Consider the following 18,883-nt stretch of genomic DNA (forward strand, 5'->3'; position numbering starts at 1 on the left):
AAAATCAGCAGAGTTGTATTAAGTACTTTTTTCTTGTACCTAGATATTGTACCTAGAGATAGAGATGGAGATAGAGGAACTGTTTTCAAAAGTGTCTAGGTGAAGATACTTAAAGTTGAAGTAAAGATACACTTTTATAAATAAATAAAATATTTAAGATAAATTATTTTATATTAAAAGAAATATATATTTAAGTTGTGCTTATTGCAATAATAAGAAAATAAAAATATTCAATTATTTATAGATTATTGTTTTTGACTAGTCATACATACGGTAAAATTAATTTGAATACATATTTTCAATATATGTAATTATACATGAACCCAAATATATATACAGTCAAACTTCCATAACTAGAAGTACTATTTTGCAAAGAAAAGGTTCGACTTATGGAGACTTCGAGTTAGAGAATTTTTTAATTTTTTGTTTTTGAAACTAGAATTGCATTTTATTTTATTTTATTTATTTATTTGAAATCAAATAGAGCATAGAAGTTATAGTGAAGTGAAATACTCAGAAATGAGGGTTTCGGATTTAAATTTGTTTTTTCTTATTTTCACTTAAAAATATTCCAATTTATTGTAAACCTTATAGTGATCATCAGCTGTAGTATCATTCGTTTGTTTTAGAAAAAGGGAATTCCCCAACACCAAAATGGATTCATACCTAAAACAAAAATTCGACTTATAGAATGCACTTTTCCATATTCCTAATGGCACGTGATAATCTTTTTATTTGAGTTCTAGAGAAATTCGAGTTATAGAAGTTTAAATTATGGAAGAAGAATTCTATGTAATTTGCTCTCTAAAACCCTGTTGCACTCTTTTTAGTTCGAGTTATAGAAAATTCGAGTTATAGAAGTTCGAGTTATGAAACTTTGACTATATATATATAATTATATTGTATTTTGTTAATTAATCTAAATAATTTCGATATGCATTTAAAACATATTTATAATTTATACATTCTACCGTTTTGATTACTTCTCTAATGAAATGCTATAAAATTTTAAATATTTACTATTATATTAATTCAGAATAATTTATTTAGATTCTTGCATTACTTATGTCATAAAAACATTTCAAAATAATCCATCAAAATCATTTTGAGTTATTTCCCCAGCCAAATGTCATTAAAGCGTTTGCAAAATAAAAATTTCTTGAACTCAAGCCAATTTTTTTAATACAAATTATTTATTCTCCATCTTTACTTAAAAATTTGTAATGTGTATCTTCAGAGTAAACTGACATGAATCAATTATTTGCGGCACAATCGATCATTTGCATTGTTTAAATATTTTAAAATACAATTTTTCATTTTACCACGAAAAAAGCATTTAAATTTTAAATGCACATTTCGTTGATGTTGATTGAGTAAATTTTTGGCTGCACTTTGCCACAGACAATATACACAAATTCGCAGGTAAATACTACAATATCAAAAGTAAATAAATGGAATTTAAATATAAATTTAATGGACACACAGTTGACGTCAACGATATCTTTAATTGCTTTAAAAAAAATTTTTTTTTTTATTTGCTAATTTTAAAACTTAAACAGCCGTTTAAATAAGTATGACGTTATATGCATCTTATTATATATGCAAATGCAATTGAATGCAGTTTAAAATATAATAGCTTACCTAACATTTTCGTGTTTTTGTATGTAAATTCGGTGAAATTGACCAGCCACAGGTGACAGTATATCATTTTTCATCTGCATTGCAACATGCTGAGGTAGTACCGACAATAAAAGTCTTTCCAGTTTCTCATTTTCATCCTGAATTTCTAAACGGGCGGCTATACAATTCCGTGTATCTAGGAACGCACGACGCTGGGCACGTTCCATCATTATATTTACAACTAAGCCAGCTACATTAACGCCAATAAACATTACAATGTTAGCTATTAACTGTTATTAAATAAATAAGAATTTTATTTAATAAATTAATTAAATGATATAAGATTTTTTATAAATTTAATTTTGTATATTTTTATTAATTATGTTAATAAGATTTTTTGATTGAACATACCTGATTATATTCCAAATAACGAAATGAATCCGTAAATATTTTATAAACCGTCAAACTTATATGCACCGAAGGCAATAATATACCAAAGCAAACCGCTTCCCAGATTTGAAGTGGCATCATGGCATAAGCCAAAAACACTACGAATACAATTTGCCAAACTCCCTCGGCCATGACCTATACAGATTAAATAGAACCACATTTAACCATGTCTAAAATATTTGTTTCAATTAAGAAGATTACTGAAGCATGAAATATTCTAATTTAGTTTGATGACAGAATAGTCGGTATTGGTAGTACTTGTATTTTGTCGAGTTTCAGTTTAAGACGTTATCTTATTTTAACATATAAAATGCAAAATATTTTTTTTTTATATAAAAATTAATTTATTTTTAAATTCTATTTAATTTAATAACTTTACGCAAGTACGCAAGTAACTTCATAATAGTTATGACGATAGTAATAACTGCTAGTTTAACTGTTTAAACATTATTGTTACTATACAAGTGAATATAAAAAGGTAACTTTTAGTAATAATTTATTTTATTTTATATAGTAAACACTATATTTGAAGAAATAATTTATTATAAAATATGTATTTTATTTATACCTCAGCATTTCAAATTAATAAAAAAATTTATAACACAATATTTAACGAAATAATTTATTATAAAATATGTATTTTATTTATATCTCAACATTTTGAATTAATTTAAAAGTTTATAACACTGTATTATAAATCCTTAAATGCATTATAACCCTATATAATAAAGATGACCCTTATAATGTTAGTCGTAGTCAACTGCTATTATTATTATTCCAGCGATGTACATGTCACATAAACAAGTATATGAATAAACTAAATTCTGTATGAAATTATGAGGATTAATTGGGTAACAAGTCCTAAAATAGTTGTTGGCTATATAGAATCTTTCCGATAGAAATTTTCCAATAAAACTTTCTGACTAGTTCTGGTTCCTGCTAGTCACAGGCAAGAATTTGAAATTCATATTATTTTCACTGTCTTTTTCTTGAACTTCAGCTTTAAATCAAGTGGATGTTTTTCATGGGACACTAAACGATGAAACGGTATTGGTGCAAATTAAGTGAGACCTATCATAACTGAATGTGTTAGTTGAAGAGTGCCTGAGCATTTTTTTTCATTGGTCAGGCATAATTAAAACTAATTCAAGCACAACGGTGAATAAGTTTTTATCCACTGCGCAATATCCTTGATTAGAAAGCAGCTGAGAGCTTGTGTTACTTAATGCATTCAGCTGCTTATAAAGCCCTATATACCCTATATTCTCCATAAATATACAAAGAAAAAAATACGTATCCATTAATTCGAATATAAATACATTAAATATTTTCAAAAAAAAATCACATCCAATATGTAATAATATAAGAAAATTTGTTATTTTCAGATATTTACAGAAGTTAAAAAGACTTCTTGTATTCGTTCTTATTTTCATTTGAAGACCGCAAGTAATATTTATATACAAACATTTATTTCATATAAATCAAATAAGTTTTTGATATCTTAACTGTATTAGTAAATAAAGTCTTTCACCAAAAATGTTTCTAAACTCAATACCAACGAAAATGTATATGTTAATATATCATGTCATAACTCAAAAATGTGTATATTTTTCATAACACATTTATTCAATTCTATCTACCTTGTGTACTGATTAAGATACAAATAATTACTTTTGCATTTATTTCACACTTACCTCCTTTGTATCCACTGGAAAAATGCTGCCCACCGTTGGCATTGAGACAAAACAAATGCTGGCGGTGAAAAGTAGAATGCTATAGCAAAGTATTGGCAAATGATGATCTTTGATAACGCGACATTGCAGTAATATGAGTATAACGGCAAAAAGTAGACAAACAATGGAGTTGAATACATTCTAAAAGTGTATATATCGTGATTACAAATTACAAATACATATTTCTAGCGTTATGGATAAAGATTTTGACTTACATGAAAAGTAGGTGCATTATTATAGGCCAACGAGAGTGCCGCCATGACACCACACAGCACTACAACTAAAGCTACCACGCCCAGTACTGAGAAGCGTTGCAACTTTAGTGTGTAGCGCTGATAGAGGCATTCTAGCTCATCGTTTTCAAAACGTAAAGTATTCCATGGACGGCCGCGTGTCGCTTTAACCGCATGATCCATGATTGCACCGTCCAACCGCCCTTAGAAGGCGGTTAAATGGTGCCAACACAATGCGTGCAAATGGCGGCAAATCAATTGTGCGGAAACTGAAAAGATAAATAAATAAAAGAAACAAATTAGTACATGTATATATATATAAATATATTAGTAAAATAAATCAATATGACTAAATTAGTAAATATTTAAAAATAGACACAAGAACACCAATATCAGCCTGTCAAAATGTACAATGTGTATTCGAGGGTCATTCGTTACTGAGGGCATATGTTCTACTTCAAATTGACTGCTAAGTGCAACTGTCAAATTAGTAAATTGGCAGGAGGAAAATTAAGAAAATATATTGTTTAAGTTAATTAGTATATTTTTTAAGATTGCTTTTTGCCATTTTAACTAAAATAATTATGTATTTTATATATTTATTTGCTTTTGTGCTCAGTTTTGTAAAACTGATGTAATTGGGCAAATCTGTCAATTCACTTTGTTACTCAATAAGTTCTGTGCCGTTTCCCTGGCAAATTTTATGTACATGAAGTATTTTGTATTTAATTTTATATGAAAGGCACTTCAAGGATAACAATTTAAATAAAATAAATAAAAATTTTACTCTCATTGGCGCAGTTAATGCTTTTTGGGTAAACGCCAAGTGTTTCGTAATAGGTCATTCTTAAGCCTATATAAAATTGGTGTGTATTAAAATGTCTGCCATTAATTTCCGAAAGGCTTTTCTAAATGCTGCGGTATTTGCATGTCAGTGCTTTTATTATTTGAATTCCAAATCTATCTATAATATTTGTACTTTAAAAACGCAAATTTAAAGTTGTATTTATTTTTAAAGAATATCATAAAATTCTAGGGAATTGTAAAATATAAAACAATGAGCTCAATATATTGAGTTAGATATATGAATACAATTTAGTTTATAAGTGAATCCAATTTAGCATTGTAAAAAATAATTCAGACGAAATGATTTAAGTTTTACTTCTAATGTTTGTGTATAACTATTTTTAACTTGTAATCAAATATTATAAAATATATTTATAAAATAATATTTATAAAATTAGTATATATAAACATATTGTTTATATATAAAGATAAAGATATTTAAACAAATTTGCTTTCCATAACTGAATAATATATCTATTAGTTTTCGTAAAATTTTTTATATCAATGTTTGTACACTGGCTAAACTTTGACAAGATTTTTATGTTCTATTACAAAAACATATTATTATCGAATTTTACCTGAAAAAAATAATTTGGAATCTGTTAGTGTAAAAATGAGATTATATAAAATGAGATTATTATATAATCATGTGATTATAATCTATTGTGATTGATAGGTACTATATTCTCTTTATCTTGGCAACTTTTGCATAATCCACTAGTTGGAACTCGACACCATAGGAACATAGGCGCAATGGCATTATGCTCCGTTAGTACTCCAGTAAGCACACGAACTGCAGGTTTGCTGAAGCCTAAAAGGCTTTTTGTTTTGTTTTTGTCCAAACTAGGCCATAAGGTTCTAGCGACATCACAGAATTTGCGGTTAGTCCATAGTCCATAGTCGATTAGTCCAATTGTTCGTCACCGTATTGGTAGTTTCCTTTATTATCCTAAACAGTTCACATATCGGTGTTTGTATTGAGAGGTCGACGTCTCTTATATGCAGTTCAAATCCATTTCTGGCCATCTCATATGCTAGTGATGTTTGGATTTAATCATTTTGGATTCAATTGCTTTCAGTGCGGTCTGACTATCTACAAAAATCGTGATATTCGAGGACAAATTGTACATTGTTGTATAAGATTGGCTGTTTTCTTGATAGTATATATCTCAGTCTTAAAGATACCTACTCGTAAAGATACGAGAAGAGACCTACTCCTATACTACTCTCCATCTTTGAGCCATCTGTGTAGATGATAACTGAAGAATTACCTGTCACAGGTACAAGCTCCCAGCTACCTCTGTTTGGATATAAAGTGGAAATTCTGGTTCAAGTATTATAACTATCAGTTTTTTTAATTAGCAAAAAAGTTTGAAGGGAAAATAAACTTATATTACGTTGATTAAGATGTTACAAGTCTCATTAGTTAATATAAGAATTTATTACTTTCTTTCGTTTAATTAATGTCGTTAACAGTTTTACTTCCCATCCTAAGTTTGTGGTTTCTTTTTGTAAATAATCATCTTATACAAATGAAATACAAATTTACTAAGCTAAACGCAGTTTTCTCAAACCAGTCACGGGGACTGTTTTCTAGAAATGTAGAAAATCCTTTCATTTTCAAGTATTACTGTCTGTGCTGGCACTTAATGTCGTTCTCAAGTAATTAATGAGTACTTGCAGTTATTACTTTCTGTTCTGCTTAAGGTGTTAATTGTGTACCAACAAAGTAGCTACAATTTGTACAAAGTATTTGCAATTGTTTTTAATTGAAAATGAGGAAAACTAATAAAAAGCACATTAATACTCAAAGCCATAATTAAATTAAGTTTTACGATGCATCAAGCATTGAAATTTAATAATTTTGCTATCGAGAAAGATATATATTTTATTATTTTATATTTTATTATTATATTTTCATAGAAACAAAATTATTTTTAATTCTGATTAAAACTCTTGAATTTAAATTTATTTAAAAAAGTTTTGGTTATAAATTAATCCCACAAATCAATGCAACAAATTAACCTTCAAGTTGTTCATTTCAATTAATTAAGTTTTAAACAAATTATTCATTTTTAATTCTTCCAATTACTACAAATTTTTTATTTTTTTCCAAAATCATTTAAAAGAGAAATTAATGATTTTTAATTAAATTTGTTTAAATGGTTGAATTCCAATGAAAATTGCATTTTGTTTAATTAATTTAAAATAAAATAAAAGTTTGCTGATATCTGGAATACAAACTTAATTGCACAGGGAAGAGTTTTGTGAAGATTAAAAATCTACGTCATTCACTTAAACTTAACCTTGAATATTTTTAATCCTTCCGTCTGTTCAAGGTCCAATTTCCGCAATGGCTCCCGCAAGAAAATTTCGCCAAAGCTGATATGCGTTTTTCATTTTAAATTTTGTCACATCACCTGTGCACTTGAGTGAAAATATTATTCATAATATTGCTTAATATATTTGCCATGTCTTTCCTGCTTATACAGAATTTATTTTTATATAATCTAGTCGTATATAAAACATATTCTTCAAAATTAAATTACAGTCTAATGTGGAATCCATCACTGGCAATTTTATGTGGGGACACGGAAAACTGGCGTGAGAATTATGAAAAATATTACGTGTTAATATAGAAAATGGTGAAAATGTTCTTCTCCACCTCCAAGTGGCATGGCGTGTTCAAATGCGGCAGTGTTGGTAAACGCGTAGGCATTAAATTATATTCTGCAAATTTATTTAATTTTTCCTTCATTTTAATTTATTTTTGTAGGGGTTGTGTCAAGTGATTTATTAATGTTTTTGTTACACTTTCATGTTTGCTAATATTTCATTTGATTTAATTTCTCGTTAGCTTAACAATTTTTCGTTAATTTGTACATACTTTTCCGCAAATGTATTTCATGCCAAAAATAACAAACATTTTGAAATTTAAAGTGCAAAATTGTTTTATTGTTTATTTTAAGGCGGATTTAAATACATGAGTCTTGATTTTTATTTATATATATTGTATTATTAAGAATACTCTTTAAAATGTTAATAAATCTTCTTATATGTGTAAGTCCTTATCGTTGTTAATGAATGTGATATTTAAAATATTTATAACGATTAAGACATTTGTGGAAACTGCATACGTCACGTAACTTATCCGACAACTTTTTAACCGCAAGTTGTAAGTTTGTTTACTCTAGACTCAAAGTCTTTATTGCATAATATTTAATATATATAAAAAAAATTTATTATAAGAATTTTATGAAATAAAACCTTTATATACTTAGATTCTACTGATAATATATAAAAATATTATGTTTCAGTTCAGTACAGAATTAATGTGGCTCCTTGTAGAATATAAGGCCTTGATTTTGTGCGGTTTTGTTATAAGCTCATCACTTCGTTTAAAGTGTATTTCCCTAATTTTGCTTCTTTCACTATAGTATGGTCGCAGTGCAGCAAATTTAAAACAAGCTGCCCAAAATTTGGTATTTTTTGAAACAGTAGAGATTTTAAACAAAATGTTTCTTTAACATATATTAGTTTTTGATATGTGTAATAAATATAGGCACCGCCTACCTATATTTAAAGAAGTATAAAAATGTTTAGTTCGTCTGTGTAGCGAGACACAGGCGTCATCTTCTTCTATTTCATAGATAATTTTACTCAAACAGTTACTGGAAAATATTAAAAAGCTATTTTGCAAAAGATTTTACCTAATTACCAGGTCTCGCACTCTTAAAGAAGCAGCGATAAACATTAAATTTACATATTTGAATTTCAGTTATTATCGATAAGGAGTTAGATTTACAGCTATTTTCCACTTACGCAGAGACTAATGTGACTTTAGCCAGTTTCGCTTTTATGTTCGTTTCTGCAAAGGATTGTGACTGTAGTCAACCAGGTATCACAACTAGAGAGAAACCGCGTTAACACATTGAATTTTATTCTCCAAATTTTTTTGTTATCGACATGAAGTTGGAGTTACAGCTATTTATTACTTGCGCAAAGGCTAACGCAGTTTTAGCTAATCTAGCTTCCGTATCCACCTCTACATATATCTGTAACTAAAAACTCCTAAGGTAGAAAAATGAATCCGCCAATTCCTGTGTATTATGAAGTTTACGCTTTTGGGGCTCCTTCCACGTTAACTTTAAGATCATGTTTTTCATGATCTTTAGATTTTTAAGCAATGATTCCCTTATTTCTTACTACGTAAACGTGGTAGACTTTATGTTTTCTAAAATAGTTATGAAGTATCTCATTATGAAGAACGCTTTATTTAAAACTCTTATAATATGTCTTCATTGGACTGATTAGTATGGAAAGATCTTGGGTTTTGTGGAGATCGTTTAATTGGTTGTGCAATGTATGCTCTTGAAGTCCTTATGAATGATCTATAAAATGAATTTTACTCAAATTAAGCGGTGACATATGTACAATATATAGAATTTTATGATTTCATTGTATAGAAAACAGAAAATTTTTGTAATTGCTTTTAATATAGTGCTGTGAAATGAAGAATGCATTCCAGAAATGCATTTAAGATATTTAAGTTCAACAGAATATATAGAAAGTTGATATTGGTAAGATGAAATTCTATCTTTCTATATTTAGAAAATATCATAAACATCATAAACAGAAATTCAATGTTGATAATAGCATTCGCATATAAAATTAAAAGCCAATAAATGCTAGGTATTATTGGTTAAGCTGAGCTTGCTAGTTAATAAGTAAGTTACTTCTTTATAATTCAAATTTAATTTACAAACGTTGGTACTTATATTTAGAATACAATTACATGGAAAACATAAGACATTTTATCAGCCGTCTGTTGGACTGTTTAAGACTATCAAAAACATCAGTTTTGACATAGTAAAATTTTAAACACAGCTGTACTTAATGCGCTGACAAAGTTTGCAAAGCCAGAGTTGGCACACTTTTCGCTGTTTTCTTTACTTGTGTTGTTGTCTGGACTTGATGCGTGGTCTTTGTTGTGGTCTTACTTTTTAAGCGTAGTTGTAACTCATACGCAATGTATATCAATTACTGAATACAAATACCACAAGTTTCGTGTTAAAATAAATTAACTAGTGTCAGATTACTTTAAGTTAGGTCAGTTTATATATTAATTTTTTTTTTTAATATTTAATTATAAATGGTTAAAAATCAAATATACCAAGAAAACAAAAAGTTTTGATAAATTTTAAGGCATAAGTAATAATCAGAAATTGTAACAACTAATTTAAACAGCAATTTGTCAGAATTAACTTATTTTTAATATATTTTAAATTTATTTAAAATTTTAACTTTTGGCTATACGAAAGTTTAGAAATGAAAATAATAAAAATTTTAGTTTATATTATTAATTTCATATGAAATAAAATTTTTAAAAAGTACCACTCATTTTATGCTTGATACGCTCTGAACTTGTGACAAATTTTTAAATTGCAAGTATATTTAAAAAAAAATAATAAAAATCAAATAATTATCAAAACCAAAAGAAAAAAAAACGGAAAGGTAAAAAATCTATTTAATCCGTTGCCAAGACAGAAACGACTAACGCGTGCTCTTATTTTCCACCACATTTGAATCAGGCAGTAAACACTAAACTAAATAAATAGAAAGAAAATAAATTTCAACGAAAAAGTGAATAAATTTTAGACAAGTACATAAGCGCATTTTTCATTCATACAAAATGTTAAGTATCTGCAACATGTCACACCTTCAACATTTGTGTTACTCAAGCCAAAACGCACACGCATTCAACTTTTAACAATTGACGACAGCAACGAGATACAATTTAATTAAAATTTTTCACAAAGCATTGTAAAATTATTTTTATTATTCTAGATGCTATTTTTATTTAATTTTGTTTTAAATTTGTTGATTAGAACAAATCTACCAAAACATGACGCACCTCCTTCGTTCAATTTAAATATATGAACTTTCTCTAATACATTTTGCCACACAAGCAGTTCAGTATTTAGTATTTAATTAATGTTTATGTTTAAAATTTATACAAATATTTAAAAGTGAACACTATACAAATTAAAAAAAAATATTAAATTATATACTTTTTTTTGTATGAAGCAATCTTCGTAACAATTTCTTGTTAAATTCAACAATATTAATTGACACATTAAAAAATTTATTTTAAATAATATATATCTACAAAAACAAATTTTTCACCCAACAACCCTTCCTTTTATTCAAACTAGTATACCTTTGAGAAAATTTAATTGCAAATAGAATGTTTTTGATATAGGTTTACATATAAAGTATTCGAAAATTAATTCTTTGAATTTTACAGCTTAGTTTATATCTTACAGGTATAAAAATAATATTTGTTTGTTTTCGTAATTATTTCATATTAAGTATTTACATTCAAAAATGTTAGAATTTAATTACGCTTTGTTTATGTACACAAACAATATGAAAAGTTCACTATTTATTTTGTTTCAAAATTATATTCATGAAATGCGTAAACCACAAAATAACCTTCGGTTCGCAAAGCCTGTAGGACATTGTGAGATACGCCTGTTACTGCATATATCGTGTGGTTTACTGATGCTTGCAAGCTTAGTAAAAGCAAAATAGTGCCCACTCAACTATAAATTGTGTGCGACTTTGAACCACGCACCAAACACTTACTCTACTACATTCTACTACATTTCATACGGCAGGATAAAAATAAAAAAGTCCTTCGTTATTCACAGTCAACGAAGCATTAAATGATTTAATCACACTTATTCACATTGTCAGATTATGTGCTGTTAGTGACTCGTTCATTTTTATATATTAATTTACTTAATTTGACTTTTTTTCTCACGTTTTTGAACAAATTAGTGCTCTTATTAATAGGATTTGACCTTACCTCTAACACAGATTGTGGCTGTTTCCCATGCATTTAGAGTATAGTAGCATGAAATTGTGCATTTGGTATGGAAAATCCTAAAGCTCCAATAATCTTCAGTCAATGATGGCCAAGGTCGTAAGGAAATATTTGTAACACTTCTATAAAATCCATTCCAAGTAACAAAAGTGGAACAAAAAAAAAATTTTAAGCATATCAAAACTTTATAAAAATCAATTTTTGGTGTTATATAGATTTTCTTTCTGCTCAGATTAAGGATTTTATATTTTTCTTATTTTTATGCAAGGAAAACTGAAAAACATTTTATTTTACTTTTTCTTTTTTTTATAGTAAGTAGTAGACTTGCTGTTTATATACTCAAAGCATACTTCAACTTTAGTGCAATACATGGGAAATCTATTGGCAATAAGTGCTTTAAAAAGTGTCACACAAAACTTTGCTCAGATCTTTTATTACTTTTTTTGTAAACTTTTAAAATAAATTTAAAAATATTTGCAAAATTTTTTGTTCGTAAATCTCCATACGCCAATTTGACAGAAAAAAACTTTATTAAAAGTAAAAAATGTTGAATGCATCTGCGAACAGTCACCAAAAAATTAAATAATTTCAAACTTTTTACTTCTATAAAAAATTTCTTCTATTAGTTAGTTTTTAAATAAATTTGGATTTGTCCTAAGAAGAAATTTAAAAGTTTTCAACAATTTAATAAATAAAAGAACTAAATTTATTTAAAAAAAATACTAAATGTTTCGCTTAGAGTTACGAAAAACTTTATATTTTAATATGAAAAACTTAATTTTTAAAATATAATACAGTAAATATTAAACACAAAAATATTAGTTTATAATTTATGAAAAGAAAGAGAAATTAAGTAAATAAATAAATTTAGTTTTTTTATTAATTCAAGAACAATATTATTAGCCCAAAAATATAAAAATTGTTTTTTACCTTTCGGATAACTTCACCTTTCGGATAATGGACAAGTTTCAAAAACTTACACAGGTTCTTTATAAAGTCATCGTTTAAGGTTATTTTTACATTTATGATAAGAATATAGTTAAATATTTATTGTTTAAGAAATATTATTAGAATTTCAAAATGGTACTGGACACAGTAATTTACTGAATTTACTTAAACAACATTCCATAATAAACAGGCCTGTAGCCAAAAATTTACTTCGAGAAGGGCTTTCGGATAATGTGAGTAATTAGAAAAGTATTTATCTTGTTAAACAGTCATTATACAATAATATAATATGTATGTATAAATATAGTCCTACGATTCATTTCAGGGAGTGAGGAGAGAGACCCTAGTCCGTCATGCATTTTTCCAATTCTTTATCATTTCTTAATGTAGATAAATGTCGTACCCTCAAGTCGAAATTTCTAAAAAAAAAAATCAAGCAAGAAAAATATATATATGAAATTATTATTTGTGAAGCATTATTGTGCTTTTAAAATGCATTAAATGAGAAAGAGCAAAGAACTATTATTTAAAAGTAAAATGTAGTTAATAAGTCGGTGTGAAATTACAAACAATTGTTTTTTAATATTAAACATTAAATTAGAATCATTTCCATATTCGGCTTGTAATAATGGATGAACTGGAATTTATTTAAAAAGCAATATAATAATAATAAAATTTGATTTCGAGAATATCGTGATTTGATAATGGACTTTAGTAAAGCACCCGATTTACGTGCGATCTGTTAAACAGCATTTTACTTTTAGGTTTTTGCAATAGCCCAAACTCATCATTCTGCAAGAATTTTGTCAAAAAAAACTAGCTCACCATGTGACATGGGATCATGTAAATATTTTTGGTCCCAATATTCAAACAACAATTTTGTGGAAAGGGTTTCGAACCTATACATTTTCGCACATGAATATTGAAAAGGCACCCCGACGGTGGTTTTTATTCTCTGATAGTTAATATTCGATAAAAAATTTAGATGAATTTTATTTAGTAGTGTGGTCTTTAATGCGCCCTTCGGTTTTATAAATATCACAAGGAAAATATAAAAATATAAAGTTTCTCTTTTTCTTCATCTTAGTGCTGACCTATCTTTGTAATTTTCTTTAATAAAAGTATGATAGCAATGAAGACTTTTAAATGATAGATACCAGTTGTAGCAATCTACCTATTTGTAGATACCTGCAAGAACACATAACGGATTTACGGTGTTTACGTGGATCCTTTGTGAGTGGCCTCTATTAAAGCGTAAATAAGTTGTGCCGTGATTAATAAGCTGATATATAAATTTATGGCAAATAATCCATCCGAATATTGGTAAAAAACTACAACTGGGAGAAATGTAAGAATCTTTTCTATTTTGATATTTTAAAGATCGTATATAAACTTTTTGTGTCAAATAGTTCGGTGCTCAATATTTGTGTATTATATACTGTTTTTGGTGTATGTTCACAACTAATTATTTGAATTAATTTCACCCTAAATTATGAATTAACATTAAAAAGACCAAAAGAGTATTAAATAACAAAATTCGAATTTCTTAAATTCATACTGCTTTAGTAAACTTATGTATTCATTAATACATCTTATTATGATGTGATGACATTGTATTACGATTACAATATCCGAAATGTAGAAAAGTATATATGTATTAACCGTCTTTTAATTATATTTCTATATTATATTAAAAATTGATTTAAAATTGCTATTTATTTTTATAGTTACTTTGTAGCTTATTATCCAATTTTTATTTCATAATATAAGCTTAAATTATAATTAAATTATTGGTTATTTATATTTTTGTTAATAATTTTTACAATTTAATTACCTGCACGTGCTTCGAAATCTAATTAGGAGGCCTTACAAAGAATATCTTTTCTAATTATCCGTCGTAAAAATTCTAAACATAATAATTTTGTGTATGATTTAAAGCATCTTATAAATAACAAAATCTATTAAGTTTATAGTGTTAGAGTAATAAAATTTTAATTTTAAATTTAAATTGTACAAAAGTTAAAATGAAAAGACAGTAAATCAAAAAAATTTATTGTTAAAAATATATGCTACAAGCATACAAATTTCGTATATTACTGAGATAAAGTCATCAGTTGTTGAAAGAAATTCACAACTGTGTAAATAATAAACAAACAATATCGAATATTTAATTCAATAAATATAAAAAAAATATTATGTGTTCATCTAGTACATTATTATCTGCGAAAGTTTGTGAATAGTTTGTAAACCCACATAAAAATATATATCTCACATAAAAAAACTTATTCCTATCGAAAGAAAATAAATACATTATGACATTAAAATTATTTGTGTTATGTCAACCGACAGACTGCATGCAACATGACGCAAAATAATTTGGAAGTACTGCGCAAACAGCAGATTGATGTCATTTGAGGAACTTAATTCAATTCTGCTGTTATTAAGAAACCCACAAATTTCAACCGATTCATTACATATCAAAATAGAGTATAAAATGCATAAATAACAAAATCTAGAAAAGTATATCATGAAATATTTTTAATATTTTTCTAAGATATAATAAACAATTTTTGCATCTATTCGTTAATAGACTGTAAAATTAATGTCTTATAGTTATCACTTAATAAACATTATTTCAAAAATTGCACGTAAATATTGTAACAAAAAATAATCTTAGCAAATCTAAGCAATTGCTGATATTAATGGCGGTTGAAAATTCATTCATTTAAATTACAGCAAAAAATGTAATGTCGATTATTTCAGAATATTTATTTTTTATACAAATTCTATTTCGAATTTTTTTTCGTAGCCCCGATTGATTTAAGCAATTTGGCAACTTTGTTGAGATGTTAATTAAGTTATTTAATGTTGCTGTGCAGGCTTTTAAGTCAAACTCATTCAACTTTTAATTGCTGCATGTTTGATTAATAATCAAATATTTCCACATGCAACATTTGAATTTGAATTTTAATTTTCAGTGCATAGCTAACGCAATTAACCTAATCAATTGAACTTAGTGCCAAGATCACGGCCAGTATCTATAAGTTAGCAAGCAAGCAAGTAAGCAAGTCTACAAAAGTAAACTAAACACATATGCATTACTTCCTGATACAATATCGTATGTAAATATTTTAAATTTTTAAGTTGAAACAAGTATTTTTTTTACCCTAGATGTAAATACATTAGTTAGACCTTTGATCTTAAGTTGAAAGTGTTGAATAAGTAACTGGCTTATTAATTTTCTTTTGTAGTAACAATATAAATTCAGTTTCATTGTACTCATATATTACATATATAAATATAAATCATTTTGAGTATAAATATGCGCGATGTACAAGTACACACTTTATATAGTAATTAATATAATTAATTATAAAGAAGTTTTTAGAACAGTAGTAAACCACAACATTAATTAATTAATTAATTATGTTATATATAATATAATTAATATCAAATTAATAACAATGAAATGTTCAAATTAAATTTCAATATTTTAATGACCAAATTTTATTAATGCCCTAAAAATGACTATAACATAGACTATAGTCGAAATATTGATGATATTTTTATATATTGATATGCTTTTTAAAAGTAATTTAAAAAGTTGTTAATTATTTAAACAATTAATCAATTTGCCCATTTAAACATATATTATTAAATTATCCTTATTGTCGTTATAATTCTTTTATATATAATGAGGTAGATCCAAACTAAACAATATTTTATCCTCATCTGTTTAAATGGAATAACAACTTTACATATAGGGTATATTGCTCAATGGTTCTTCAGTTCGAAAAATGGAAAAATCCATATGAGAGGGAGATCCATTTATATTTATCTAATTTCAGTGTATCAAAGACAATTGTAACCAAAACAACATAGATTTTAAAAACCCTCACTGCCTTACAAATGGTTGAAGGATGATTATTTTTTTTTTCATTGGGTTCAAGAATTACACATGGTTTTCAACATTTTTATGGCAAATTCTAAATTATTTTAATATATGGTATATTATATATTAATATTAATTATAATTATAATATTAGTATTAATCATATTAATACTTTATTATTTTGCAAATTTTTTTGGTAAAAAAATTTTTTTCTGTTATTGATCCTAAGGAATATTCAAAATTCTTAGATATTTTGAAATGAAATTAAAATTGATTGGTAAACTTTTTATAATCATATTAACATAATTATTATATTATAATGAATGGTTTTTATGTCAAAAGTGGTAATAATTAATTCACCACTTTAGTGCTTATAAATCTGACAGTTGCTGATTTAGAATGTTATAGCCGTAAGTACAACAAAAATATTTTACACTTACGATATCCGTGATGTTCGCACACTGCCAATTATGTTGTCAAAAAACATTTACATGCACAACAGCTAGCGAATCAGTGAGCCAGCGAGCGATCACAATAAAACGGACAATGTCCAAGCAGAAGTAGTAAGTGGCGATTTGCTGAGATCCCAGCAGTGAGTAGAAAGCATGCTTTGTGTCAACTATTGTTTGCAACTTGCGCTTTACTCATTTGCGGTTTACTTACACTTGACAGAACGCTTCATGCACACGCTGTGAAATGAGTGTCTATCGGTGAGGCTTCACTGAACAAAACAAACCAGAATCAGAAATTTTTTTAATATATTGCCACTGATGCGGCTGCGGCCGCTGTTGTTGTTAATTTTTTTATTTTCTTTATTTTGATTTGAAAAAAAAAACTGAAATTATGAAGCATGTCCATATGATGCTGTGTATATGAGTGCGTCCATCCCTCCGATCATCTATCTGGTTTTTGAATAATATGAAGGCATTGCCAAACAATCGGCTATTTAAACTTGATATTGTTTGAGTTGTTTTTGTTTTCTTTGTTGTTTTTTTCTTATCGTGTACTTAAAACTTTAGTACAAATCAATTGTTAGCTGTCAACATTTGTACATGAAATTTTTATGTAGTTTTTGTAGTTTTTGTCGTATTTTGATTTAATAATGGAAATTTTTATTTGCTACTGAACGCGGAATGGCAAAATAGCCTTCCTTGTACAAGTGCCTTCCATAGGCAAGTATGTAGTAGTTTAGTAGCTCATCAAATGAATTGTTCGCGCGTCTACGTTTTATTACTTATACACTTCTGTCTCTTTCACTGTCTGCTTACAAAGTTCGTCACATTTTTTAATTGAACATATTTAAAAAGGCAGTAAAGACAAAAATAAAAATAAAAATTAAGATGAAAACTATTAAGATGCAACAACAAAATTTTGCTTCTGTGACTGTTTTGTTTTGTGTATGAAAAGGTGGTTAGGGAGGTTGTCAGGCTGTTGTTGAGTTGATGATTGTCTGCATACCAATAATAACAGCAGCAACAACATCAACAGCAGCAGTAGCAACAGCAGCAAAACTACAACAACAACACCATCAACAGCGTCAACAACAACGGACAACAGAAGTAGTAAGAGCAGTAAAAGTGGTTGGAGCTCGTGCCGTGCTGCGTTGTCTAACTGGCAGAACAAGTGTTTCTTTTGGAATAGTTGGAAACAAACATTTACACCCAACAACAACAACAACAACACTCCCTCCACTTTTTCCACATTTATTACAATATTTTTTAAAGCTCAATAATATGTCTCTTGTTGTTGTTCTGAGAGGTTTGATATTTTTATTATTTCTGATATACATACAAAAACAAATTGTATACATGGATAACACTACTTTGTATATACATACAAATATACAAACATATTTACGTATTCCTACTATCATATGCAAGTTTGTTATGGCTGCTGTTACTTCTGTTTGCCTGGTATGCAGTATGAATTATCATAATCATTTTGTTACTGCTGCTGTTATTTTGTTGTTGTGCTCGCGGTTGTGATATTTAAATTTTTCGGTTGCGCTGATAAAAATGTTGGCGCGCTTTGTGGTTTAATTTACGCCAATTTTGTCGTCGTAATAGATGTAAAGTTCTATGAACGATTCTCACAACAAATATTAACTATTCTATGTTCTATGTTATTATTAATAATTAATTAATTAATTGCTCAGAGTCTTTAAAGTAATAGTTAAAAAGTGCTTTTTAATTAAAACAAGATATATAATTAATTAGTCATGGAATAAGTTTTAAATTTATTTTAACGAGATATAATGATTTGCTCAAAGGAT

The 18,883-nt window shown here is 27.3% G+C and overlaps 1 protein-coding gene across 6 annotated transcripts in view; it reads right to left on the reverse strand.

Annotated features, from left to right (window-relative positions):
• Positions 1-18,883, reverse strand: part of LOC119671131 (Ca(2+)/calmodulin-responsive adenylate cyclase) — a gene marked incomplete at its 5' end in the record, with an annotated part of 52,625 nt that overhangs the window by 16,100 nt on the left and 17,642 nt on the right. For all 6 annotated transcript variants that reach the window (XM_038081656.1, XM_038081655.1, XM_038081652.1 and 3 more), the window contains 4 exon segments: positions 1,642-1,910; positions 2,032-2,205; positions 3,765-3,944; positions 4,019-4,305. In XM_038081656.1, the coding sequence (XP_037937584.1) occupies positions 1,642-1,910; positions 2,032-2,205; positions 3,765-3,944; positions 4,019-4,219 (824 nt within the window).

This window comes from Teleopsis dalmanni, chromosome 1, assembly GCF_002237135.1.
Source record: "Teleopsis dalmanni isolate 2A chromosome 1, ASM223713v2, whole genome shotgun sequence".
NCBI classification, from domain to species: Eukaryota; Metazoa; Arthropoda; class Insecta; order Diptera; family Diopsidae; genus Teleopsis; species Teleopsis dalmanni.